This window comes from Melanotaenia boesemani, chromosome 19 (assembly GCF_017639745.1).
Source record: "Melanotaenia boesemani isolate fMelBoe1 chromosome 19, fMelBoe1.pri, whole genome shotgun sequence".
Lineage (NCBI taxonomy): Eukaryota > Metazoa > Chordata > Actinopteri > Atheriniformes > Melanotaeniidae > Melanotaenia > Melanotaenia boesemani.
Genome location: NC_055700.1, coordinates 6031997 through 6057558, shown reverse-complemented (window position 1 = coordinate 6057558; position 25562 = coordinate 6031997). Strand labels below are relative to the sequence as shown.

Genomic DNA, 25562 nt, shown 5'->3' with positions numbered 1-25562 from the left:
TTAGGAAATCTTAGGAGTTTTACTAGAGTCACAGCGCGCTCCTGTCATCTCAGTCGTTAGGTGTAAGCTGGTAATCTGGCTGTTTAACGTCAGTCTTTCCCTAGTCTTGGATCTGCGACAATATCAAACATGTTATTATCGCAAGTCGCAGTGACGAAACACGATCAACAACCAAAAGATGAGCTCTGACAAAAGCAGAAACACGGATCCTGACAGAACACCGGCAAAAACGGACGAAAAAACAAAAAGACGAACATGAAGCAGTGATGAAACGTCGTCGGTGGAGCGTCCAGAAAGAGGAGCGGACGGTTATTAAAAAGTAAACGTCTGCTCTGGATCATTTATGTGTTACAGTATCATGATCTAACAAATGAGAGAATAATAAAAACTCATTCATCCCTCCAGATGCTGATGGGGTGGTGTAACACCTGTGGGGATGCAAAGCCACACTTAATGATGATGATGTGTAATTCCCTCCTGGAGGGAAACTCTCCCCTTGTTTGCTTTGCTGTGGCCAGACCAGCCCTGGTAGTTGCAGTCTTGCAAATAGTGATTCAGTCTTTGTCAAATCTCAGTCTGAGACCAGGATAAAACTTAAAACTCTGAACATTTGTCTTTAGATGGGAGCTGGTATTTTTCTAGAGTCTTTTGCTAATCTTTTAAATGTCTTCTGGTGTAAGCCCAGCATAAGATGTCATTTATCCCAATGATGGAAATAGTGATATTAGCTTGAAGTAAACATAAGAGTGTTGGTATGGGGTTGGTGACTGGGTGGGCTGTGACTCCATGGCAGGTGAGTGCTTCTAGTTTTTAACTAATTTTCTGTTAGTTATTTATAATTATACTCCTTGTATTCTGTAAAGCACTTTGAATCAACATGTCTTTAAATTGTGCTTACAAATAAACTTGCCTATTTACTATTAATTCCTTTTTTAATTCAAATTAATTGATTTTATGATTTTTATTAATTCTTTGATATTTACAGTACATATTGGGAAAGTATTCACGACACTTCACTTTTTCCACATTTTGTTATGTTATAAATTCATTTTTGGCCTCAGAATTCTACACACACTACCCCATAATGATGATGTGGATTTTTTTTTTTGTTTGTTTTGTTTTTTGTAAATGTATTAAAAACAAAGCACTAAGAAATCACATGATCACCTGAGCTCAAAAGGGAGGTGTGATCCTGTTTCTACTGATCATCCTTGACATTCCTACAGCTTAACCGGAGTCCATCTGTGGTAAATTCAGTTGTTTGGACACAATTTGGAAAGACACACACCTGTCTATGTATACGGTTTTTATACACGAATATATGTATTTGTCTGTCTGTCTGTTAGCAACATCACTAAAAGAGTAATGGATGGATTTTGATTAAATATTCAGAAAATGTCAGAAATGGAATAAAGGAACAAATGATCACATTTTAGGAGAGATCTGGATCTCCACCTGGATCCAGGAATCTTTTTAAAGGACTCTTAAACAAAACTCATTTTGCCAATAGAGCTTCTAACTCAAACAAAATGTCAACAATCATAAAAATGACACCACAGTGGCCTGGTGGAGGTCTGCGCTCTTAGAGTGCTTCTAGTTTTATTCTTTTATGGCATCATATATCTCTCTTTTATTTTTCTTTGGCATTCATTGACCTAAACTGTCGGGGTTAATGAACTGATTCAGAGGGAGTGAAATTTCAAACTCCAACCCCTGAACTTGATTTCTGTTTTTCTTTTCGTCATGCTGTGTATTTTTAAATAGAATTTTTGAAAAGTTTTTATTTATAAAACATCTGACGAAAACCTGATCAATTTTAACTAAATAGAAAATATTAATTGAGCATTAATTAAATGTCTAATAACCACACTTTTTAAAATTTTAAACCAGCCATCAGGTTGTATTTAAAACAGATTTGCAAACATAAGCAGTGTAGTTGACACGGTGATGTGTTTCTGTCTTTTACAGATGCAGAAGGTGGTGAACTCTTCCAACGAGCACGTCATCAGCATCGGAGCAAGTTTCAGCTCAACAGCCGACTCACACCTGGTGTGTTTCCAGAACGAGGAGGGAAACTATCGGACGCAGGCCAACAGCATGCCAGGGAAGACTCGCACAGGTGAGTGTGCAACATCTGCTTCCTCCACAATACACAAACAGTGAGGAAAGAGCTGGAAAAATATCACCAGTCTGAGATGAAGTGATGGTTGGTGTTTATTCCTCAGTAACTGGAGCCAGTTTTGTGGTGTTTAATGGAGCGCTGAAAGCCTCCTCGGGTTTCATCGCAAAGTCCAGCATCGTTGAAGGTAGCGTTAATGATCGTTGGTTTTTGTTTCATTACGTCAGTGCTGTGAATAAAGGTGAAACGGTCACTCTCACATGTTGTTTGTTAGATGGGTTGATGGTTCAGATCCCTCCAGAGACCATGGAGTCTCTGCGCTCCGCCCTGAGGGAGCAGACGGACTTCCACATACCCTGCGGAAAGAACGATGGGGGGGAGGTTCGAGAGAATGTCACCGTCCGCTGGGTCGACTGGACCTCACCTGTCAACACTGGGTAACATCACACACGCTGTTCACACACTCATCTGTAGTTTGCTTAGAGCTCAGTTGGTTTCAGTTTTTCCTAAAGACCCACTGATTGATCAGCTGGTTTACAGTGGCTGAACATGACCTGGAAGCTGCTGACCACCCCTGTAATCCTTTTTGACAGAGTGGTTCCAGTGCTGGTTCTGGGCTGGTACCAGAGCCAGATTAACACAGAGATACCTCACTGCATCTCTTTAGATGTCTCTTCACTCCGTATTTAAGCCTCCGTCTGGTGTATTGTAAGTTTATGTAGAGCAGGGGTCTCCATCTCCGGTCCTCGTGAGCTACTGTCCTGCAGGTTTTAGACGTCTCCTACTACAACACTTCTCTGCACAAGCATGTTAATGTATAGTAAAAAAATGCTCCTGGAAAACATCTCCTACCCTACCTCTGAAGAGGAGAAAATATGAAGAGACGGAAAACAAAACTAAACTTTGGTGTGGCTGACAAAGCCACATCTGTGAAGCGACTCGCGTTGTCTGTTTTAATGTCCTGAAGTAATGTAACCCACTGATCTGAATGTAAGTGGACGGACTCAGTCTGAGATGGTTGCTTTGGCCAACTCGACCACTAGATGTCAGTAACTGTTTCACACAACTTTAAAAGCGTTGATGTCCAAGGAATGACTGCTCACTTCAACAATCAGCTGTTTGTGATTCTGGAGAATAAACCTGCACAGATTGATTTATTAACTGCAGACCAGCTGATAGAAGCGAGTAGCAGCATTTTATTTTTATTATTTTTAATCTGACTTTTATTTTGATCTGATTTTGTTTTTTTTCTATTTTTTTTTATTTCTAATGTGTTGTGGTACAGTACAAGCTGGGAAAACCATATTTAGCTTTTATGCAGGTAGTTCACTTCAGATTTACTTGATGGTTTGATGGAACAACTGCTGACCGAGATGAGCAGCTGCATGTTGAATAATATATTTAGTCTTTAAAAAAGATAATCATCTTCATGATAATGTGCTCACACACAGCTGTGTAGAGGTAAGATCACCTTTCAGAAGATAATGTCGTCTCCTGGAGGGAAAAATGTTGTGATTTGGAGTTTTTGATGATTTACTGCATCTCTGATCTCTGCATCTCTGCAGCACAACTAGTGGGGTTGATGGGAGACCTCTGGGTGGTGTTCACAGTGTGAGGATGCAGCAGGACACCGAGTTTGAGTCGGACGGTCGCACCATCAGGTGCACGGAGGTGAATTTTCCACTTTAATAAACAGTCTGCTCTCACAGCAGTGAGCTGAGCTGAAAATCTCTGCAGGTTTTCTACCAGCTGAAGTCTCCTGACTGCAGCCTGGCGGCGGTGCTGGCGTCCTGCAGCGTCTTCCAGAAGGAGATTGCTTTGGCAACCTGCAGCGCTCTGATGCCTCACCTCGCTGTTCTCACCTCCAGCGGCATCAACTCGCTCTCACTTCGCATCTCCACACAGGCTGACATGGTAAAAAGTCTGAGGCTTTACTGGTCTTTAATGTTTTCTCTTACAGTGAAATCATATTTTATGCAGCAGGTTAAATAGTGATAAGAAATGCTGCATAACTGTCGATTGATTCATTATTTTCCTGCAGCTTCTGTGGTTCTGCTTCATGTTAACTAATTATTTAGTGTTAAAAAAAGTGGACAGAAATGTCACGGCAGATTTAATCAGGTTTCTGAGTTTGACGTTTGCGTGATTTACAATTAATCTAACATGAAAGTCAATGAGTCATGTGTTTAAACTAGAAAAGATGACTCATCAGATTTCTAAACATTTTATTTATTTTTCTAAAAATACAATCATATTTTGAAATTTTTGATTTAATGAATTAAGTCTTGATATGTAGAAGTTCTATGGTTATTTGCAATAGTTGAACATAAATTCCAAACAGGAATCAGGTACTTACAGGGAAAAAAAAACATTTAATTCCTCTGATCACCTGTTAGTGCTTCAGCTGCTGTGTACGGAAAACTGTAATCTATTGTTCGCCTCCACACAGGTGTTCTGAGTTTTCCATAACTAAAAGAAACTTTCCTTTACCAAAACCAGTGCTCATCGGGCAATTTTAAGACCTGCAGTGGGTTCAGTTTTTGAACTAAGCAGCCTTTTCTTTGTGGTGTTAAAGGTGTCTGAGTTTCAAGCTTTGTGAACATCTCGTGTGTTGACATTCAGGTGGAGTACCAGGCTGGTTCTGGAGGCAGGCTCCTCCCTCAGCGCTACATGAACGAGATGGACAGCGCCCTGATCCCCGTCATCCATGGAGGTAGTGCTAGTGTACCGCAGACTGCCATGGACATGGAGTTTGTCTTCTACATCACAAACGCCATCTAACAAAAGCCAGGATTAACTCACATTTTGGGAACTTCCAGTGATTGGGAAGTGGTCGAACACAGGGAGCATTTTCTCCGGTTGCACAGGAGGGACGGCTCTCCCACTCTGAGGTGTTTCAGAGGGATGAAAACGGATTTTCTGTGTGTTTGACACTCTCACCAAAGCTGCTTTAAAACTAAAAAGCCAAACACTAAACACAGAATATGGCAACACATAAGCAAACTGTGCTCCTCTGCTCTGCCTTCCAGGCTCCCTGCTGGCCTCCGGCAGCTCGGAGCTCCTCAGTGAATGTTTCCCACAGACACTCGATCCAAACGTCCTCATCCGGATGTGTTTAATATATTTTAATACAAGCTTATTGAATGAAACGACTGCAGGGATACAGAGCTGGCCTGCCCTGGAAACTCTGTAAGGATGAAAAGATGTCTGATTTCACTTCCCATCAGTGTCTCATGCAGGTTTGTACACAGAAGCACAACGAGCCTCGTGCAGGAACATCGAGACTTTTTGTCCTGCAGGTTTAAATCAGCCAAACTCTAAAACTCTGCAGACGCTTCTGTTTCAGAATGAAGTGCCACAAAACTCCTTCAGTCCTGTTCGGCCTCAATAGTTGGCAAGTTAAAGCTACACGCAGCGGGAGAAGAATAACAAATTAAACTCATTTAACAGCGTAAACATTAAAATGACAAAAACCCAACACAGTGTTGCAGCAGTGAAAGCAGGTCCGTGACTTTAACATGCGCTTAAATCAACATGAGAGGTTTCTGCAGCCTCGAACCTCAATGGCTGCTCTGAAATACTCCAATAATATGATCATGTAGAAAAGCTGCAGCAGTTTGAATCTGGCTGGATGTCTGGAGCTTTTTAACGAGCATTTTGAAGGTGCACATTTGAAACGTTTGATGGGAAAGGTAAAAAAATATTCATCGTACGGACCTTCAACCACTGGTGGAATTTGTTTCATCCTTCCACTTCCACCGCTTGTTGATCGTCTTCAGAAAACCTGCTTTTAACTTTCTGTAGATAACGAAGGAAGAAAGAAGTAAAAATGGCCACCAAGTGAAGTGATTCTTTCCATCAGAATCTGGGAACAGAAAGAAGAGTCATTTCTTTCATTCATTTATTCACACCAGAGTTAAAACGCAGTTTCTCAACTGTTCAGTTCAAGATTTTATTTTTTTTTATTTCTTAAATAAATCTCAGCTCTGGAATCACTTAATTCTTGCCTGCAGGTTTGTGTGTGTCCATAAAAATGAATGAATGTGTAAGTTGTTCCTGCATGAGGCTCCGTGTGTCTCTAACATGGTTTTCATCTTCACCAGTGGTTTGGCCCAAATATGACCTGTCTGACACATTTTCAGGCTTGTGAGGTTGAGTGACATTAAAATCTTGTCCTGGGTGAAAACACCACCTGGACGGGGTTTATTGATTACGTTGAGCTGGGGGTGGATGTTCAGACACTCACTGCGGTGCCAGGAAGGGAGATTTAAACACATATGTGACATTAAACGGCACGTTAATGAGCGTGTAGGTGCGGCTCCTCTGATGGCGTTAATGTTGTTACTTCACCGCATCGTATTGATTCTCATGTAGTTCAGTTTGTTCTGTGTTTCCATCATTATTCAACTTCCTGTAGTTTCACTCAAACTTTAACTCTGAGCCAGCGAAATGCAGCAGAGGGACGATTATACGGAGATTAAAGATATCAGCTCTGATGCAAGCACTCCGCCTAGAACTTCAGTTTTTTTATTATTATTTTAATGTTTCAGTCTTCAGTTATCAGACTTTTGCACAGCTGATTGAATCATTTGCAAATTTTTCCAGTTTTTTTTTTTCTCCAAATCTCAGTGCAGAATTCCCATTAAGCCCAAGAAATTGTGAATTTATCTTAACAAAAAGTCTGAAAATCTGAAAACAAGCAACTTTTGAAGTAAACAAAGCCGATGTGGAGCAGCTGCCTTCACTGCACAGAAAAAACTTCAGACTCTAAACTGATTTGTCCTTACAGCCACTTTAAGACACTCCAGCATCATTTAAACAAAACAAAGCACATTCTTCATTTGTTGGTTTATTTTTCCCACAATATTAATGTTTTAATCCTCACGACATCAGATTTGATTAAACCAGAAACCTATGAAAATGTTTCAACAAATTGTCCTGCATTGAAAGGCATGTTAAATTTCATCCGAACATTCAAACTGAGCTGATATGGCATGGTGGGCGGAGCCTGATCAGGCAACAGGAGCTAACCAATCAGAGCAGAGCAGGCTTTTTTTTGTAGGTTTTTGGGAACTTTTAAGTTTTTTTTTTTTTTTTTCTTCTTTCTTTTTAATCGGCTTCTGTTTAGTCAGAGGATTGTCTTCTAGTTCAAAAGTAAGAACATTAAAGCAGTGATTGTGTGCACTGTTTAAATCAGTGCAATCCTCAATCGGGGCTGATTTCGCCGGTTTTTGGGGCAAAGTGCAGTGTTTCACATCTCGCCCGACTTTCTGAGTCGCTTGTCCAAATGTATGAAAAATATGCATAGAGATTGTGTCAAGTCTTTGTTTTTTTTAATATTGAAAAGTTATTTTTGGAGTTATTGATATAAAAATGGGAAAAAATAGAATAAGAGTCAATATTTTTGATAGGATGCAGGCTGCTTCATTAGAAAGGCAAAAACAATTAATTCCAGAAATGAACAAACTTTTGTTGAAGTGCTTTAGTTTGACTTGAATGTTGAAGTCTGCAGCTTTGACCTGCTCCTCACATCTTATTCCAACTTTATTAACACTCACAGAGACAACAAGTTGTACGTTTTCATGATGTTTGATATTTAGTGGCCACAGCTCAGTAATGAATTTCACGTTAAGTAACGGGCTAAATAAAGCATTATATTTTTAATCATATGAAACCGGTATTAGTTTTTCTGTTTTCAGACATTTGTGACTGTTTGAAGCAGCTGAGGTTGATAAGATTGAAAATGTGCTGAGTTACAAGACATTTGCTGGTGTAGACACATGAAACTTCATTATTAATAACTTCCTGTCTCCTGTCAGTTGTCTTTATATAAGATCAGTGTTGTCTTCAGAGGGAAATGTGTTTGAACATAATAAGCAGGAGGTCAATAAACGTAATCACGTTGCATCTGTGGGATGGCTACAGCATGCATTAGTTAAAAATAGAAATTTCTTTCATTCCAAGCTTCCCAATGTTCCCTCTGTTCGGTTGTATTTAACCTAAATATGTGGGACGCGTGGTTGATGTTGATATTTTAGCCTTGTGTAAAATATCCCAAACTCTTCGGATTCAGGTGTTCATGAAAAAAAACATAATGCATCTCAGTGATGCTCCACCTGATCGGACTCCTTTGAGCCTGTTTTAAGGGGCTTATTTAGCTGAGCCCTGTTAACAGGATAAATCTGAGCAGAAAGCAGATGAAAGGTCGAAGCTGCAGGCGGCGATCTGCAGAAAACATATTGATCTCAACAAAGTAAAGTACACGTCGTTTTCAATCCTGACCTTTGGATCCAGACTGAGCCGGGTTTCCATACACTCCGTCAGGGCGGGAACATTTTTGGGAGGTAAATGGTTATTCAGTTTTTTGTTTTTTTGTTTTTTTCTTGCTTGATTTAAAAACAACTTTCCACTACAGTATGTCAGAATGAAAAGTTACTTGTATGATCTGATCGTTTTTGAAGTGTTATTTCTTGTAAATCATCTATTTATTCATAACACCAGCTTTGTTTTGGTGACCTTGGGGGTCTAAATAGCTTGTGTATTTAAAGAATAAAAATTACTTTTATGAAAAATGTTGTCTGTTGTTTACTTTAATTTCTTTTGACTTGGAGGAAAACAAGTCAAACTGCTTCCTTGCTTCATCTCAATGGAAATATTTGACTTTTTAAGATGATTATGTCCTTGATTGGTAAAGTAGCTGAAAGGTTTACCATTGTACTTGTTCTAGTTTTAGTTGACAAATGGCTAAAAACCTGAAATTATGCGCAAATACATTTAGTGATTTAAACTAACTTTTTTAGAAACTTAAAAAAAAAAGCTTCAATATCTGTTGATTTTATATTTCAGAAGATTATGGACACTTGTTTCTCCACTGTGTTTATTTAATCATTTCTGTGGACTTTAATTCACAAAAATTGACAGAAAAGCCTTTGTCACAGATTCTATTCATAACTTTTATAGACAGAATTTCAAAGGTGCAGCCGAGGTGTTGAGGGGCTCCAGTTCGGTGGCCTCAGGATTGGGTCTCTGCTCTTTGCGGATGATGTGGTTCTGTTGGCTTCATCGGGATGTGATCTTCAGCTCTCACTGGAGTGATTCGCAGCCAAGTGTGAAGCGGCTGGGATGAGAACCAGCACCTCCAAGTCTGAGACCATGGTCCTCAGCCGGAAAAGGGTGGAGTGCCTTCTCCGGGTCGGCAATGAAGTCCTGCCGCAAATGGAGTTCAAGTATCTCAGGGTCTTGTTCACGAGTGAAGGAAGGATGGAGCGAGATATGGACAGGCGGATCGGTGCGGCGTCTGCAGTGATGCGGACTCTGCATCGGTCTATCATGGTGAAGAGGGAGCTGAGCCAAAAGGCAAAGCTCTCGATTTAATCAAACTTTATTTATAAAGCCCTTTTCATGCCAAAGGCAAAACAAAGTGCTTTACAAGATAAAAAAAAATGAAGCACAATTCAGTTCATGCATATTAAAACCAAAATAAGCCTTTACACACCAAAAAATTACCTACGTTCCTACTCTTACCTATGGCCACGAGGTGTGGGTAGTGACCGAAAGAAAAAGCTGCAAAATGAGTTTTCTCCGCAGGGTGGCCGGGCTCTCCCTTAGAGATAGGGTGAGAAGCTCGGTGATCCGGGAGGGGCTCAGAGTAGAGCCGCTGCTCCTCCACATCGAGAGGAACCAGATGAGGTGGCTCGGGCATCTGGTTAGGATGCCTCCTGGACGCCTCCCTGGTGAGGTGTTCCGGGCACGTCCCACCGGAAAGAGGCCCCGAGGAAGACCCAGGACACGTTGGACGGACCACATCTCTCGGCTGGCCAGGGAACGCCTTAGGGTCCCCCCGGATGAGCTGGAGCATGGGGCCGGGGAGAGGGCAGTCTGGGTTTCCCTGCTTAGGCAGCTGACCCCGCGACCCGACTCCGGATAAGCGGCAGAAGATGGATGGATGGATGTTTAGGGATCCATAGGTTCAAAAATAATGGGTCTTCCAAGCATTATTTCATCTCAATAAACAGATGTATTGATGAGTTAATTAATAATCATTTAATTCAGCTTTATTGATGATTTTGAATGGATGGTGTATCTGAGTGTTTCGTTGAAGATACATTTTGAATGTGTTATACTATTTTTTTTTTTTATTTGTGCACAGCATTAGAATTAAGCCCTTTAATTTATCTTAGTGTATCTTAGTCTTTTTTGTTTTTAGTCTTTTAATTTCTTATTTGTATTCTACCTTTATAATTGCTTTATTGTCTTAATCTGTTTATTTATTTTAATGCATTTTAATCTTTTGCTCAGAGGTACAGCAGGCCAGTACCATTCAAACATTGAAAAGCAAATAAAAGCATTTTGAAATGGATCCTGAAGTACACGAGCAGCCAGTGAAGGGAAGGTAAAACCAGGGTTGTATGCTTATGCAGCAGCAGGAACACCAGCAGACCTGGATCCAAACACCACCTTAGTTTTGAATCATTAAAGAAAGTTCAGTGCCATCCAAGATTTAATGTCCTTCAAACATGTTTGCAGAGAGTTCACAGAACTGAAAAACGCCATGTCTTCTGAGAATTGAGCCCAGGGGGAACAAGGAAAACAGAATTGGGCTCAAAATGGATCCTTGCGGGACTCCTTATGACAGTGGAGCACAGGAGGGTTCACAATTCCCTAGAAGAACCGAGAAGGTTTGGTGTTTTAAACAGGACCTGAACCATTTCAGAGCCATGCTGTTCATGCCGATACAATGTTCCAAACGCAAGATTAAAATATCATGGTCAACAGGGTCAGACGCAGCAGTTAAATCCAGTAGAATAAGAGCCAGTCACCCGAATTGCATGATAGAAAAATATTATTAGAAACTCTTAAAAGTGTTGATTCAGTACTGTGCATCACTTTAAAAATGGACTGAAAATCTCTAGCAAATTGAGATAATTTAGGTGTGGATTTATCTGATTACAAACAGTTCTTTCTAAGGCTTTAGATAAAAAAGGCAACTTGGAAATCGGCCGAAAGTTGGCAATAATATTTGGATCAAGCTCAGGTTTTTTGAGAATGGCTGCATGTTTAAAGAATTTGGGAACCACTCCTGAGGTGAGACTGCCATTAATGATGGTTAAAACTGATGAGCCCACAGCAGAAAAAAAGCTCTGAACAGGCATGAAGGAACAGCATCATGAGGTGAACCTGGGGGCTTCAGGTGACCCACTACTTCCTGCAGCTGAGCCGGAGTGACATGTTCAACCTGGTGGAAAGCAGCAGAGCACTTTTTGATTGATTGATTGATTGATTGAAGCGTTTTATCAATGAAAATTTAAAAGCACAAAAATTGTTCACACATTTCAGAAGAGTGCTGAAAACAGAATAAAAGTCATTGTCCCACACTGGCAACCAGGCGTTGAGCCGTGTAAATGAAGCGGATTGGATATTTTCAGGTTTCAGCCAGGTGACAAGTTTCAGCAGGAGTAAAGTCCACCTTCCCCTCAGTGTGTGTGGGTGGGTGTGTGTGTTACAGAGGGGGTGTGGTGTTTCTACTCATCTGCCTGGATTTCCCTCCTGCTGCTCATTCACAGCCTCTGCCTCTGCTGGAGCAACACCACCGCTGAAACATGAGTGGACGAGTCGGAGACTTGAGCCCAAAGCAGGCTGGATGCTTAACTGAGGTCAGAGATCACTCAGCAATCAGTATCATTTATGTTCTTAATGGGGAGTTTTTAGTAGTTTGTTGCATACAGAGCTGTTGGCTGCTTGTGTTTAGGATTTATTGTGGTGGCCTCAGCCATTGATGTTGTTTTCTGCAGGTTTGCTGCTCAGGTACCCTTTTACCTGGAAACGTTCCTGTAGTTAATATCTACTGATGAGATCAGTTTAGCATAAAATCTGGAAATAGAGGGACACAGCTAGTGTTATCTGAAAACGATGGCATAAAATACCTGGAGGTGGCTCTCTCTTGTTTCCACTCTTTAAGATAAAGAGTAATATGATATATACTGTTTTTAAACTCTTAACTATCAACAAAATTTCCTTTTAAAACATGAAACTGTTCCTTAAAGATTCTTTTTCCTTTAGTTTCGGGAGAGGATTCAGGACATCCTCCCAAGCCTGCCTGCACAACACGACCACTACCTCCTTCGCTGGCTCAGAGGTGAGTCCCACAGCCGTCCACATACAATCCCAAGCACCTGTTAGGTGTAATGGGACTTCTCCAAAGGACTGGACTGCTTTGATCCAAAGAATAACAGAGAAAGAACCAGAAGGTCCTGCACCCCAGTTTTATGGATGAAAGGGCAAATACCAGATAACTCGTTAGGACCAGCCTTCTGAACATTAAATGAAGGAAAAGGATTTAAAACTTGGAGGTTCAATCGAAGGGAGAGCCTCTAAATAAGTTTACTGAAGCGCACATGGACATTTTCACTGTAGCTTCACTGATTTGTTTATGAAACTTAGACCTGATCATCCATCAGACCTGTAGCAGCCAACCAGAGGACAAATCTATCAGAAATCAGAATATAGAAATATAGAATATCAGAAACAGAAATTCCTAGAAAAAATTCCCTGAGGATAAAAGAGTCTTTTTGATTGAGATGGGGCTTATGTGAAAAGTAGTGACTGGATTTAGCTTTATATGCAGTACATCCTGTTAACACTCTGTTGAAGGGCTCTGCATATTTGCAATGATCGTGTCTTTCATTTTTCTGTGGCAGCTGTAATTAAAACTGTCAAAGCTTTAAAAAGCAGATAAATTACAGCTGAGTCTTTCAACTTACAATAAAGAGATGTGAACCACAACTTTTTTATTATTAGTGTTATTATTTAATGGTCTGAAGACCTCAGATTTTTGCAGTGAACTGAGCATAAAGACAAGTAAACCAGCTTCATCTGGAGCAGCTTTAGGACAAACATTAATTATGCATCAACCACAATAATCTGAATATACATAAAACTACTAAAAGTGAGAGCTGCCTTTGTTGGGATTGTGTCAAACACTCAACCAAACCTGTTTTTAGCATGACAACACTTCAGTTTCAGTGGAAGTGTGTGTGTGTGTGGGGGGGATGCCTGAGCTGGAAGCTTCAGTATCGACGCCTGTCAGTTCAGATGCGTTTTATTAACTCATTCAGACTCCTGTAACTTCTTTAAGTGGCTGAAAACACAGAGGAGATACAGGAAGATAAAAGAAAACCTTTTACAAGCTGATAAATCAGAAACAAATATGTTTAATTTCTCAACCTGAGAATTTAAAGCGAAGTTTCCCTGAAAGATTAGATTGGATTAAAAGTAATTAAAATGCTCCTTCCTGAGAGGATGGCGTGTAACAGTTTGATGTTTGTTTCGTTCTGCGAGACTTTAATCAGAAGTGTGGTGAGTAAATGTGGAGCTGGTGTCTGCATGTCCTGTCCATCAGCTGAGAGGCTGGCTAAGATCAGCATCATCTTTTCCTCAGCGGAAAATAACCCTGATGCGAATCCTACTGATACTGGAGGCGTTGGGCTCTTCAGAATTTGCATGACTGAAGACAAAGTCAGGTGTGACTCTCTGTCTCACTGATTCACAGTTTGCTAATCATCTGAACTCAAAATGAAGTAACGTCTGCAGCGAATCATCAGCTGATATGTTTTAAAATATCAGCAGATGATTTCGTCTTAAAGGGGACATACTGTCTTTATTGCGTGGCATTAATTTAGGTACACAAAGCTCCTGTTTGATCAGAAGTTCCAAACGGATAAAAGAAAAAAAAACCACGACCCTGACATTTGTCACAGTATCTCATTCAGTCAGCAGCAACCTGTCACCAGCAGTTTGGGTCAATGGAATAAATAAAGAAAGAAATTAAACATTTAATGAAAAGAAATTAAAAGAATGCTTTATCTGTACCTTCAATATGCCAGCTAGAAAATCCAACTTGTGTTCTGGGGTCTTTTTTCTTAGCAGAAGTGGAACATTTAAATCACTAAACACACCATCAGCAGCTCTGTCGTATACATCAGGATGACAGTTGGCTTGGTGTTTAAAGCCTCTAAGAGAGGAGTCAGTACCAACTGGCTGCAGCTGAGTTGTGGAAAAACATAATTTAAACATCCAGAATGAGGTGAGCGGTGGTCTGAGCTGGGCCAGGACACTGTCACCTTGGAAACCAGGGCACTTTAAAGGAGAACTTAGCCTCTTATAGGGGGCAGCTAAGATAGGTGCAGTATAGAAGATCTTTGCACATGCTAGGTTGCAGCAATTCTAACATGTAACATACCACGATGGGAGAAACAGCTAAAAGTCTCTACCAAGCATTGGTAGCATTGGCAAGCATAATCTCATGTCTCAGCTTTCTGTAGAGACCAAGATTATCCATACAGCCCCTGTAGATGTGAAGATTTACTTCATTTATTTTGGATATTTAATTTCAGACAAGAGACAGGAAATATAGGCCTCATTAATAAGAGGTGGACATTATTTATCTGGACAAGTGAGCTTTACGCATGTTGAGAAGAAGTCCATCCGTATGATGGAGGATACTTCACCGTTCTTAAAATGACCAGACCAGGAGGAACAGTTACAGCACGACCTGAATGTTGTTTTTAGATAACGTGTCCTTTGACACACTGATTTCAACATAGTTTGTGCTGTTTCATTCAACATGTTAAATCATCTTACAGAATCCAGTCTGTCCTCAGATCCACCATCTGGTTCTCTGCAATGGCAACGAACACTTGCAGCAAATATGCCATCAAAGAGTAAAAAAATACATCAGGAAGAAGCTGTCCCTTTTTTCTACGGCCCATCCAATCTGTTGGTACTCTGACCTTTTTTTGCCTTGAGGCTGATAAACACCAGCATCTCTGTAGTTTGCAGCGTCATGCATACACACAAATGCCATCAACCCTCTTATGTAACACAGTGTCAGAAAGCATACCTGCAACAAAGGTACTGCTTGGGATATCTAAGATTAGATTTCAATATTAAACTGAAGAATGAACTGTAGCACAGCAGATCCAGCAGCTATAAAAGGCTTAAAGTCTGCAAATAGAATTATAAAGTAAGCACTAATCAGTGCATATGATTAGACGACTGATTAAACTTTTTCCTGGTTAATCAGTTACTTCTGTCCTACAAGAGTTTGCACCGCTGCCTCTTTGCTCAGATCGGACTGTATATTTATTTATCACCTGCTGCCTGGTAAAGGCTGCAGAGGTAAGTCAGTTTTAGAGATTTCAAATCACTTTGTGAAAGGCAGAAGCTCAGACCTGTGAGATTCAATGTTACACAACACAATTATTTAAAAAATGTCTTTTCTAACAGAGGGAGCTAAATATTTACAGCTTTTTCTTTTTTCAAGAGCTTCAGGGAAAGATAAAAAATAATATCTCTGAAAAAAAAGACAAAAACGTCCTGTATTCCTTTGACAGATGTTCAATAAGTCATAGATAAGTTGGCAAAGGATGAGTAACAACATTATAAATGAGAATTAACCAATGTTTGAGTCTACAGTAAGACAGATAAGAGAATCAAACCGGACTGTAGTGTGTACGGGTGTGTGAGTTTTCCACTTGAAAAGATGGAGATTTATTTAGACCAACGTCTCGTTTTTTTCTCTCCTTGATTTAAAAGCTATTGATCTGTTTTACTGATGCGGTACTTCTCTCATTCAGAGATTTTACACAATAAAAATAGATCCAAAAGATTTTCATCCAGGAACTTTCACAGGCTCCTCTTCATCTTGCACCTGACTGTCTGCTGAAAAACTGCAGAAACACTTTCCACTTCATCGGGTTTGCTGTGATACACACAACTTTCTCCATTTTAGTGATCTGTGATTCTAAAGATGTTCTCCATCCTCTGTGGTCTTTGTTATCTGTAGTCTGGGTTGTTTTTTAGATGAAAGCTTCCTGTTCAAGGGCAACTTATCTGTTAATTTAACATTACAGATTCAAATGCAAACACAGGCAGAAATAACATCTAGTTTAACTGTGAATAAGAACATAACAACAGAAATGTGTTCAGTTCCTGCAGCTGCTGCTTTAAAGCTTTTCTGCCTGATTTTAAGCCTGAATTTAACACCTCATAACTTCTCGTGAAGGTGTCTCACAATCATGATGGATGTTTTTTAAGTAAAGAAAACCTAAGTGCCATCTTATTTATGAGCATAAATTACATTATTTATTCATTATGCTACATGGTCGCAAATTTACCAAAATTCAAAGTTGAAAGAAGACTTTGGTTAAAATGATTCAGAGAAGCTGCAGATGGTGCAGGGTGTCCTGCAGAAACTGCTTAAATAATTTAGAGTTGAGGCAAAAATCCAACTGAGATGCAGAAACAAAGAAATGTGATTTTAAAGCAGAAGCACTGAACAAGACGACTTTTTCTACATTAGTTCTTATAAACAGGCATTTCCTGATTCTACACTGTTTGCATCAGGATCGCAGGTATTCTCGCTCCACTGCTGACTGATACTGCAGGACGGCCTGGACTCTGCTGGGTCGTCTGTTTAACAGGTCACAGGTCAGGGAGGCTGCGATCGATGTGTGACGCTGTTACTGCGGTTCAGTGTTTACTCTGTTAACTTTAACCTACTCAGAAACAACAGATGGTTCAAACGATGTCCAAGTTGCTGTTCATCAGTAGAGCGTGTTGGGCTGGAAGTGGTGCAGCACCTAGACTTCATTATTACCTGATACCACAAAATAATAAAAATTCATTTGTTTTTATTTATTTATTTTGAACAAAAATAGCATCAATAAAACAACAAAATAGTTAATAAAATCAAACTATTATGAAGTCCAAAAAGGAGCAGGATGAAGTAATAGCTTACTTTACGTAGCTTACGTATTTATAACATGTTCGCGTGTGTTTGCACGCGTACACGCAAACATGCATGCATAAACATAACATCTATGCACATACACACACATACACAACAAATACATATTTTTAAACTTCTATGAAGTAATATGAAAACCTCATACGCCTGTGACTGCAATGATGCATTTAATGGCAGCTGGGAACTCTGAGTTTTTTTGTCTGATTTAAGAATTCAAGAAAAAAGATTCTGATTTTTGAGTCTCTTATTTGATTTTTTTGTTACCCGGAAAGCAGCTCACAGAGTTTATAACAGATTTTTGTTTGTCTCGAGGTGGAGAAAAAAAATATTCTGACATCCTACTTCCTTTGCGCTTTAAATGCATCTTTAGATAAAGGAACATAGAAAGTGTTCACCATTAACCAGCATGAAGGTGTGTTAAACCGTTGGTGTTATAAGTAATAAACTTCATTCTCTGGGGTTTTACTTCAACCACAGTAAGCAGTGTTACTGGCTCTATAAAAGCCCCTCTCCTCTGAGGGTGGGAGCCCTTTTCACACAGTCGGTTGTGCTTTATTGAGATGTAAAATAAATCCTTGATAAGCTGCTGTCGTCCCCCTTTAGTCATTAATACTGGCCTAAACCAACATAGCTTATATTTTTAAGCAGTGAAAAGACTTACAAACAAAATCTAAATGAAAGAAAATTTATTTTCCTCTGAGATTACTTTCAGGAAAATGTCGTTTGTTTCTGTCTCATAAATGTCTGATTTTAGGAAATATCTTCCAGCCCAGTTGAACAGCTGCTGACTTCATGTTTGTTTCACGTTAACTAATTTATTTATTTATTTTCAAAACTATTTACTGTTTATTTTACCGTTTTGATCACTGGATTAGAGATTTAGTTTTTAATGCATGTCCAGAACTGTGCTGCACTTTGGATGTATTAAAACATCTAATGTAGATGTTTTTATTTTTCCAGCTCGTAGCTTCAACATTCAGAAAGCTGAGTTCATGATCAGAAAGGTAAGTTCTTTACATTTCTCTTGCATGACGTTTTCTTTGATATTTATCATATATACTTATCTACTGCTTTGGTCTATCATCTGTTGTTACTACTGAATTTATGGATTTTACCTAAAGTACACTAGTTGGTTATATAATGCAGGTCATCGTTAAAGTTTAAGCCACGGTTTCTCAACCTTTTGACACTCGACCCCTGATGGAGAATCTGGAAAAAGTAAAGGTTGCTTTATATGTTCAAACAATCCAGTGTTTCAAAGAAAAATTCAAAGAATAAAGTTCAACAATGAATCCTTTGCTCGTAATCGTCTACATGAACAAGTTTAATCTGCTGGTAAGGCAGGTTTATTTATACAGCACTTTTCATAAATAAAAGCAATTAAGTGTACTTTCCATGACTAAAAGAATAATTTCTAAGAATTCATCCATTTTGTGGTATTGATTATTAGAATTATTTTTATTAAAATTATTAATGCCATTGGTTGCTAATTATTTGTTGACATCCTGTTGGTGGACACTAGATAATATTTTCTCTAAGTCTCGCACTCATACAGTTTTCAACCAAACAACAAGCAACTCTACTTCCATTAAAGCTGGAAACTTTTCTAATTTACAGCCAAACCTTTCACCCATTAACACCTACATTTATTTATAATTATATAAAAGTTAAAAATACAAAAAAAAATTACAAAATAAAATGACTAATAAGAGAAAATACAATTAGATTTCTAATAAATTGATAACATTTATTGTTTAGAGATAAATAATCAATATAAAATAAATGCATAAATAATAGTGAGCAAAAGTAAATACATACATAACATAGATGTGTTTGATAAAAAGAAATAAAATAAACACAGACCGGATGAGGCGTCAATGAAAACAAATAACAGACAATAAAAAACAACTAAAACTGGTTTTTATTGTCTGCACTCGTCAGCTTCATTGTATTTAGAGAACATAAGCAAATCCAAAATATGATGCAGTAAAGGTGGGATAGTCATGTTTCCATTGTGTTCCATCAGCTTTCTCTTAATGAGACGTTTTCACGGTTTATTAACTGACGATTCTGGTTACTGAAGTTTTTATGAGGAATCTGTGTCTTTTCCTGCTGAATGAAAACATTTCAGCTGCTCAGCGGTTAGTGCTTGTTGTCTGATTCTCTTCATGATGATCCAGACATTAACAATAAGAAAATAGACTGAAGAAAGGCCAGTCAAACACTTACATCACTGTTTAGAAAGTGTAAAACTTTTATACCCAATCCTGACACCCACACCTGTCTAATTAATCTGCTGATTAAATTTTTTCCCTCGTCTCTGTAGCATGTGGAATTCAGGAAACAGATGAAAGTGGATACCATCATATCTGACTGGAAACCTCCTGAGGTAACTCTAGTTGTGTTTTATCTCTGCTCCTCCCCAGCATGTAATCCAGTACTTTCTGAGCTCTGGTGCTTTATTCAGCACAAACAACTGAAGGTCTTTTTGTTTCAGACTGTTTATACTTCTCTTGTTATTCTTTATGTGTCTGTCAGGTGATTGAGAAGTACGTTTCTGGAGGGATGTGCGGCTACGACCGTGAAGGGAGTCCCATCTGGTACGACGTGATTGGCCCTCTGGATCCTAAAGGGCTGCTGATGTCAGCAACCAAACAGGATTACCTGAAGACGAAGATCAGACACACGGAGATGCTGCGGTGGGAATGTCAGAGGCAGTCAGAGAAGGTCAGGAAGGAAGTTTCCTCTGTGTCCACTTTCTCTTCTTGTCTGCCTCATTTCTCTCTTCTTGTTCCCATTATTCCCTTTGTTTCCTTCCTCCTCTTCCCTCTTTCTTCCACTTCACTTCCACTCTTTCCTTTGTCTCCTCTTCTTGAGTTTCATCCCATATTTTCCCCTTATTTTCTCCACTATGCACTTGTTTTTTTTCTCTTTTTTTCTTCGTCTTGTTCTTCTGCTCTTGTTATCTGTAACCCTAACCAATTTCCTCCCTCTCTAATTTAAGTTCAAGAATCTTTATTATCCTCTGGAGTAGTTAGTTTCACAGCCAGTAACAACATGTATAATAGAAGCAACAGACACACAACAAATCATTTAAAAAGCTAAATGCTGTAGGATAGATTTTTTTAGTCTGTTGGTCCTACACCTGGGCTGCAGGTACCTACGTCTGGAAGGAAGCAGTCTGAGCTGGTCTTCTAGTGGGTGGTCTGGATCGGTCTGGCTTTCCTCACTGACCTCAGCTTGTACAGATCAGTGAGGTTATTAAGCTGAACTCCCTGACAATCCCCAACAGTTTGTTTCTACTTTTACATGTTAAAAGACCAAACCAGCAGATAAAGTTGAAAAGGACTCGATAAAAAGGAATTAAACATTCTCATGAAATTAAAATCCACATTAAACACCCAAAGCTTCGCTGATGAACCTTCTTACAAAGGGAATCCACATAGTCCTCTTTTTGTTTCCTCTCCTCTCTTTTTGCCTGCTTGTTTCCTCTGTCCTTGCCTTCTTTCCTTGTGTTTCTTCTCCATCTTATTTCCCATCCTTATTTCCTCTTTCTTTTTCTTTTTTCATGGTCCTCTCTCTCATGTCCTCTCCTTTTGCTTCTCTCCTCTCATATTTCCTCCTCTCTCTGTGTCAGCTGGGGAAGAACATTGAAGCCATCACCCTGATCTATGACTGCGAAGGACTCGGACTCAAGCACATTTGGAAACCTGCCATTGAGATTTATGGAGAGGTTAGTCACATTCACACATCCCTCATATCAGTCGATCATACACAACAAATATCTGACGACGTCTTCCTGTCCTGTAGGTCCTCACCATGTTTGAAGAAAACTACCCTGAGGGGCTGAAGAGGTTGTTTCTCATCAAAGGTACCTCAGCAGAACTTTACACTGTGTCCGTTTGTCTTAATAGTTTAGGCTGATGATGTTCTATGCTTTTCTGCAGCTCCAAAGATGTTCCCAATGGCCTATAACCTCATCAAACACTTTCTGTGTGAGGAAACACGACGCAAGATTATCATTTTAGGAAGTAAGACAGCTTTTCTTTCTATCCCGCATCAGCTTGCAGACCTGCATGCACTGACACACTGATGTCCAACAATCATGTTTGTACCATTTTCAACATGGCGATGTGGCTATTTGGCACTAAAGAGCCAACACGGCATAAAACTGACGGTGGCATCATCAGTCCGGTTTTATGTGTAAATGTAAGAAAAACTGTTTCAGTGAACTGAGAAGAAGGTTGTGTAATGTACAATCACATTATTTATCGTGTAAGACATGTTGCTCATTACTAAAGTTTTGGTGCCAGACTTCGTTATGAAAAATAACAACATTCTTATAAAGTCAAGTTTTTATATGTTCTTTTTTTCTTTTCTTTTTTTAAACTGAATATTATTTTTGTTTTGTTTTTTTTGTTCATTAAAACAAACAAAACATAATTATCTCAGTGTACAAGACTGTAGCAAATCATATAAGTTTTTGCTGCATAAACTCACCATCCACTTTATCAGGTCCACTTTCAAGGACCAGGTCGGACCTTTTTAATCCCTGGTGTGATAGATGGAAACAGGTGGTGGAAACCTTCCTCAGAGGTTTTCTCCATATTGACATGACAGCGTCACACAGTTGCTGCATCCATGATGAGAATCTCCCGTTCCACCACATCCCAAATCTGCTCTACTGGACTGGGATCTGGTGGCTGTGGAGGCCGTTGGAGTCCAGTGAACTCATCATGTTCTAGAAAGCAGGTGATGATCTGAGCTTTGTGACATGGTGCATTATCCTGCTGGAAGTAGCATCAGAAGATGCTCCACTGTGGTCATAAAGGGATGGACATGGTCAGCAACAATACTCAGGTAGGCTGTGGAGGTTAAACCAGACCACGTTGGTACTAAGGGGCCCAAAGTGGGCCAAGAAAATCTCCCCCCACCATTAAACCAGCAGCAGCCTGAAGCGTTGATCCAAGGCAGGATGGATCCATGTTTTCATGATGTTTCCACCAGATTCTGAGTCTACCATCTGAATGTGGAGCTGAAATGGAGACTCATCAGACCAGCAACGTTTCTCCATCTTCTATTGTCCGTGTTGGTGAGTGTGTGTGAATTGTAGCCTCAGTTTCCTGTTCTTAGCTGGCAGGAGCCCATCTGCTTCAAGGTTGGACGTGTTGTGTGTTCAGAGATGCTGTTCTGCAGACCTTGGTTGGAACCAGTGCTGACTGGACTTCCTGTTGTCTTTCTATCATCTCCAACCAGTCTTCCCATTCTCCTCTAACCTCTGACATCATCAACTGGATACTTTCTCTTCTTCAGACCATTCTCTGGAAACCTCAGAGATGGTTGTGTGTGAAAATCCCAGTAAATACTCAGACCAACAACCATGCCACGTTTAAAGTCACTTAAATCCTCTTTCTTCCTTGTTCTGATGCTCAGTTTGAATTTCAGCAAGTCGTCTTCACCACGTCTACATGACATGTGTTGAATTGCTATCATGTGATTGCCTGGTTAGATATTTGTGTTGACAAGCAGTTGAAAAGTTCTTTTATGTTATAAATGACAACTTTGTTTCCAGGTAACTGGCAGGAAGTGCTGCGTAAACACATTGACCCGGACCAGCTTCCTGTGGTATACGGAGGAACCCTGACTGACCCAGATGGGGACCCCAGCTGCAGAACCAAGGTGGGAACAGAACCTGAGTGATGCCCTGCTCGTCTCCATGGTGATCACTGCAACGCTGCCTTTTGTATGTGTTGTGTTTGCAGATAAACTACGGCGGCACAGTTCCGAAGTCGTACTACGTGCAGGACTCCCTTAAGGTTCAGTACGACAACAGCGTGACCATCAGCCGCGGCTCTAGCTTGCAGCTGGAGTATGACGTCGCTGCAGCCAGCAGCCTCCTCAGGTACCACATCCGGTTTAATCTGGTCTGAAACATAAACCAGCATTTTACCAGCAAGTCTCAGACATTTAAACATCAGGTTTTAAGGTTTCTGAATCTATTTAATCTCAGTTAGTCCACGTCTCTGTAATTTCACGACATGTTTCTCTATCAAAGCAATTTTTTGTACTTGTTTATGTCCACATCTTTGTTTGCTTTTGTTAATCTCAGAGAAATTAAATTATTTATCATAGATTCTGTTCATGACCACTGAATAAAATCATTTTCTCAGTAGAAAAGGAAAACTTTGGCATTAATTTGCCAAGGTAACTGTAATTAAATACGAGATTTACTGAAGTATAAATACAAAAAGACCTAATTTAATGTATTTAATATAGATTGAGTACAATGAGAATAAAATGCACAAAATTCATTTAATTTAAAAAAATTATTTACATTGGTAGGTAAAATGAGAAATATTTTACATAAATGCAGTAAATGATTTTAAAATATAAAAACTTGAAATAATGTAAAATATTACGTAATGTGAATAATTAATGTACAAAAAACATCTTTTTACTTTTCAACATCACAAAATTCTCCTGAAGAAAGAAAGAATATTTTATTTCTTTCTAATAATACATAATTGGAGAAGAACAATAAATGAGTATTAATAATATAAATACGTTTTCAGTTGAATTTAGCTTTATTTATAAAGCGCCATCTCACAACAGTGGCAAGGCAGACACAATTCATAGTTCAGTTATGATCCAATTAAATCCGCCACAGTCCAGTTTATCATAATAGTGTTTGTACAAGTAAATTCATAAAATAAAAATATAGAATTTAGTCCTTTTTTTAATGTGCATTTCAGTAAATTATTCATCTTGTTTGTCAGATTCCAGCAGCTCATCCTGCAGTGGAAACATAAAACATCTGATTCAACATCACAGCTGGACTTCACCGTCATAACGTTTACTCTTCATACCGCTTTCTTTGGTCAAGAGTGGAATAAGATGAAATGAAATGAGCAGAAGTAAAAGATGAACGGTCAGAATAAGCGGATCATATTACCTGTTCCCTCCCAGGTGGCAGTTTGCCAGTGATGGGGCAGATATCGGCTTCGGGGTCTACAAGCGCACCAAGCAGGGCGGCAGTCAGAAGGTGGCAGAGATGCTGCAGGTTCTTCCCAGCGACCGTTACAACGCTCACCTGGTTCCTGAAGACAGCTGCCTCACCTGCTCTGAGCCAGGAGTCTGTAAGTAACCCACACACCAGCCTGCATCCGGTTTACTGGACCAGATTCCCCGGAAAGTGCCCCCTAATGGTGAAACTAGTTCAATAATCAACGCCTGTTTTGACTGTTATTAATCATGTTTTATCAGCTAACAACTGTTATTTGATCAATGAAGTCATACTTTAAGAAAGTTTTATCAAATATAATCCAAACATCTTGAGTTTAAGTGAATTTTTAAGATTTCTCCTGTAAGTGTTAGCCTAAACAGTAGCTTCAAGTACGTAATCAATATTTTGACTGAGGCATCAGGAAGGAAGCAAGCTGAATGCAGATGTTGTTGTTTGATGCAAACTGTGTGCTTGGTTTTGTGCAGATGTGTTGTGTTTCGACAACAGCTACAGCATCCTTCAGTCGAAGAAGGTGAGCTACACAGTTGAGGTTGTTCCTATGGTGGACGAGCAGATTCAGAGCCCATGCAGCAGAGGAGACGGGAGGCTGCAGTGAGGACGTCCACGCCTGAAGCACAACATCACACATCACTCACAGTGAAAGCCATGATGGTGCATCGTCCATTTAGCAGAGGAAGCTGCGCTTTATGAAGAAAATAAGAACAGAAACCTGTTACATGACGGTTGCTGCATCATGCTTAAATAAACGGACAGACAGCAGCATCCAATGATCACAGCTCGAACCATCGGAAGCACAACCTTTCTGCTGCTTCCTTTCTCACAAGATTTCATTAAAATGATCTCTTTTGATCAGTCAGCTGACAGGTTTAAAGCACTGCTTCCTCGTTATTCTAGTTTACTCTGTCTTTTAAGACTAACATTACCATGATGACAGGATCTCTGGATCATCGCTGTGCATGGAGGGGGAGCTCAGCATACCCGGCTGCAATAAATAATTATTTTTATTCATTTTTCTGATTATCTTCTCATTAGTTTGGTTTATGAGGTTTGTACTCATAGAAACTATTTCACTGTTTGCTTTGTCCAAACAAATGTAAAGAAACCAAAGTTATAAAAGAAAGGAAAGCAAATTCATACTTTTAAAACTTTTATTTTTTACCTAAAAATCACATAAAGGATTATAAAATCCTTTTTTTAAAAAAGAAAAATTTAAACAAATTATTTCAGCTCTTTTTTATGAACTAAATCTGTCCTAAATAATTAATAGAAAGTGCAATAATTTCCTCCTGGTGGGAAAACAGCAGATTAGAAGGAATAATGAAGCACAGGTATGGTCACATACTGGCAGCTATGGTACAGTTTTAGTTCAGGGTTTACAGATTACAGATTTTCTTGATACGATTATTGTCAAAAAAAATCACGATTTTATGTCTAACATGAAAATTATACATTAATTCATTAATGCATTTATTCATTTCCCAACACTGAATGTGCAAAATCAGGAGTTTTATTCAGAGCTGTCAAAATGAATGCGTTAATGCAAAGATTAACACGTAATTAACGCTTTTTCTTTCACATTAACTTAAACAACAAAGTTATTACTCATGTCATAT

General features: G+C 39.3%; 2 protein-coding genes and 1 long non-coding RNA gene across 4 annotated transcripts in view; all 3 read left to right on the top strand.

The window, feature by feature from the left end:
* Positions 1 to 8691, top strand: part of zfyve16 (zinc finger, FYVE domain containing 16) — a 28485-nt gene extending 19794 nt beyond the window's left edge. For both annotated transcript variants that reach the window (XM_041969380.1, XM_041969379.1), the window contains exons 13-18: positions 1969 to 2119; positions 2226 to 2306; positions 2394 to 2556; positions 3685 to 3790; positions 3857 to 4033; positions 4742 to 8691. In XM_041969380.1, coding sequence (XP_041825314.1) covers positions 1969 to 2119; positions 2226 to 2306; positions 2394 to 2556; positions 3685 to 3790; positions 3857 to 4033; positions 4742 to 4900 — 837 coding nt within the window. In that variant the 3' untranslated portion in view covers positions 4901 to 8691. The remainder of the gene's footprint in view (positions 1 to 1968; positions 2120 to 2225; positions 2307 to 2393; positions 2557 to 3684; positions 3791 to 3856; positions 4034 to 4741) is intronic.
* A 2973-nt stretch (positions 8692 to 11664) lies between these two features.
* Positions 11665 to 25145, top strand: sec14l7 (SEC14-like lipid binding 7). Its single transcript, XM_041971023.1, has 12 exons — positions 11665 to 11772; positions 12179 to 12254; positions 17886 to 17929; positions 19252 to 19314; positions 19464 to 19652; positions 20563 to 20658; positions 20736 to 20796; positions 20873 to 20956; positions 22498 to 22604; positions 22688 to 22827; positions 23892 to 24061; positions 24414 to 25145. Exons 1-12 carry the CDS (start codon positions 11719 to 11721, stop codon positions 24542 to 24544), a joined length of 1215 nt encoding a protein of 404 aa, XP_041826957.1. The 5' UTR covers positions 11665 to 11718; the 3' UTR covers positions 24545 to 25145.
* On the top strand, positions 22834 to 23097 carry LOC121630619. The gene is made up of 2 exons (XR_006008551.1): positions 22834 to 22911; positions 23037 to 23097. It is a non-coding gene; the product is annotated as an uncharacterized LOC121630619 (long non-coding RNA).
* Positions 25146 to 25562: the final 417 nt, after the last annotated feature.

Coding starts and splice junctions, on each gene's coding strand:
- sec14l7 (XM_041971023.1), top strand. CDS start 11,719: ATGAGTGGACGAGTCGGAGACTTGAGCCCAAAGCAGGCTGGATGCTTA. Junction 19,653..20,562: donor GTCAGAGGCAGTCAGAGAAG/GTCAGGAAGGAA, acceptor TCTCTGTGTCAG/CTGGGGAAGAACATTGAAGC. Junction 20,659..20,735: donor CCATTGAGATTTATGGAGAG/GTTAGTCACATT, acceptor CCTGTCCTGTAG/GTCCTCACCATGTTTGAAGA.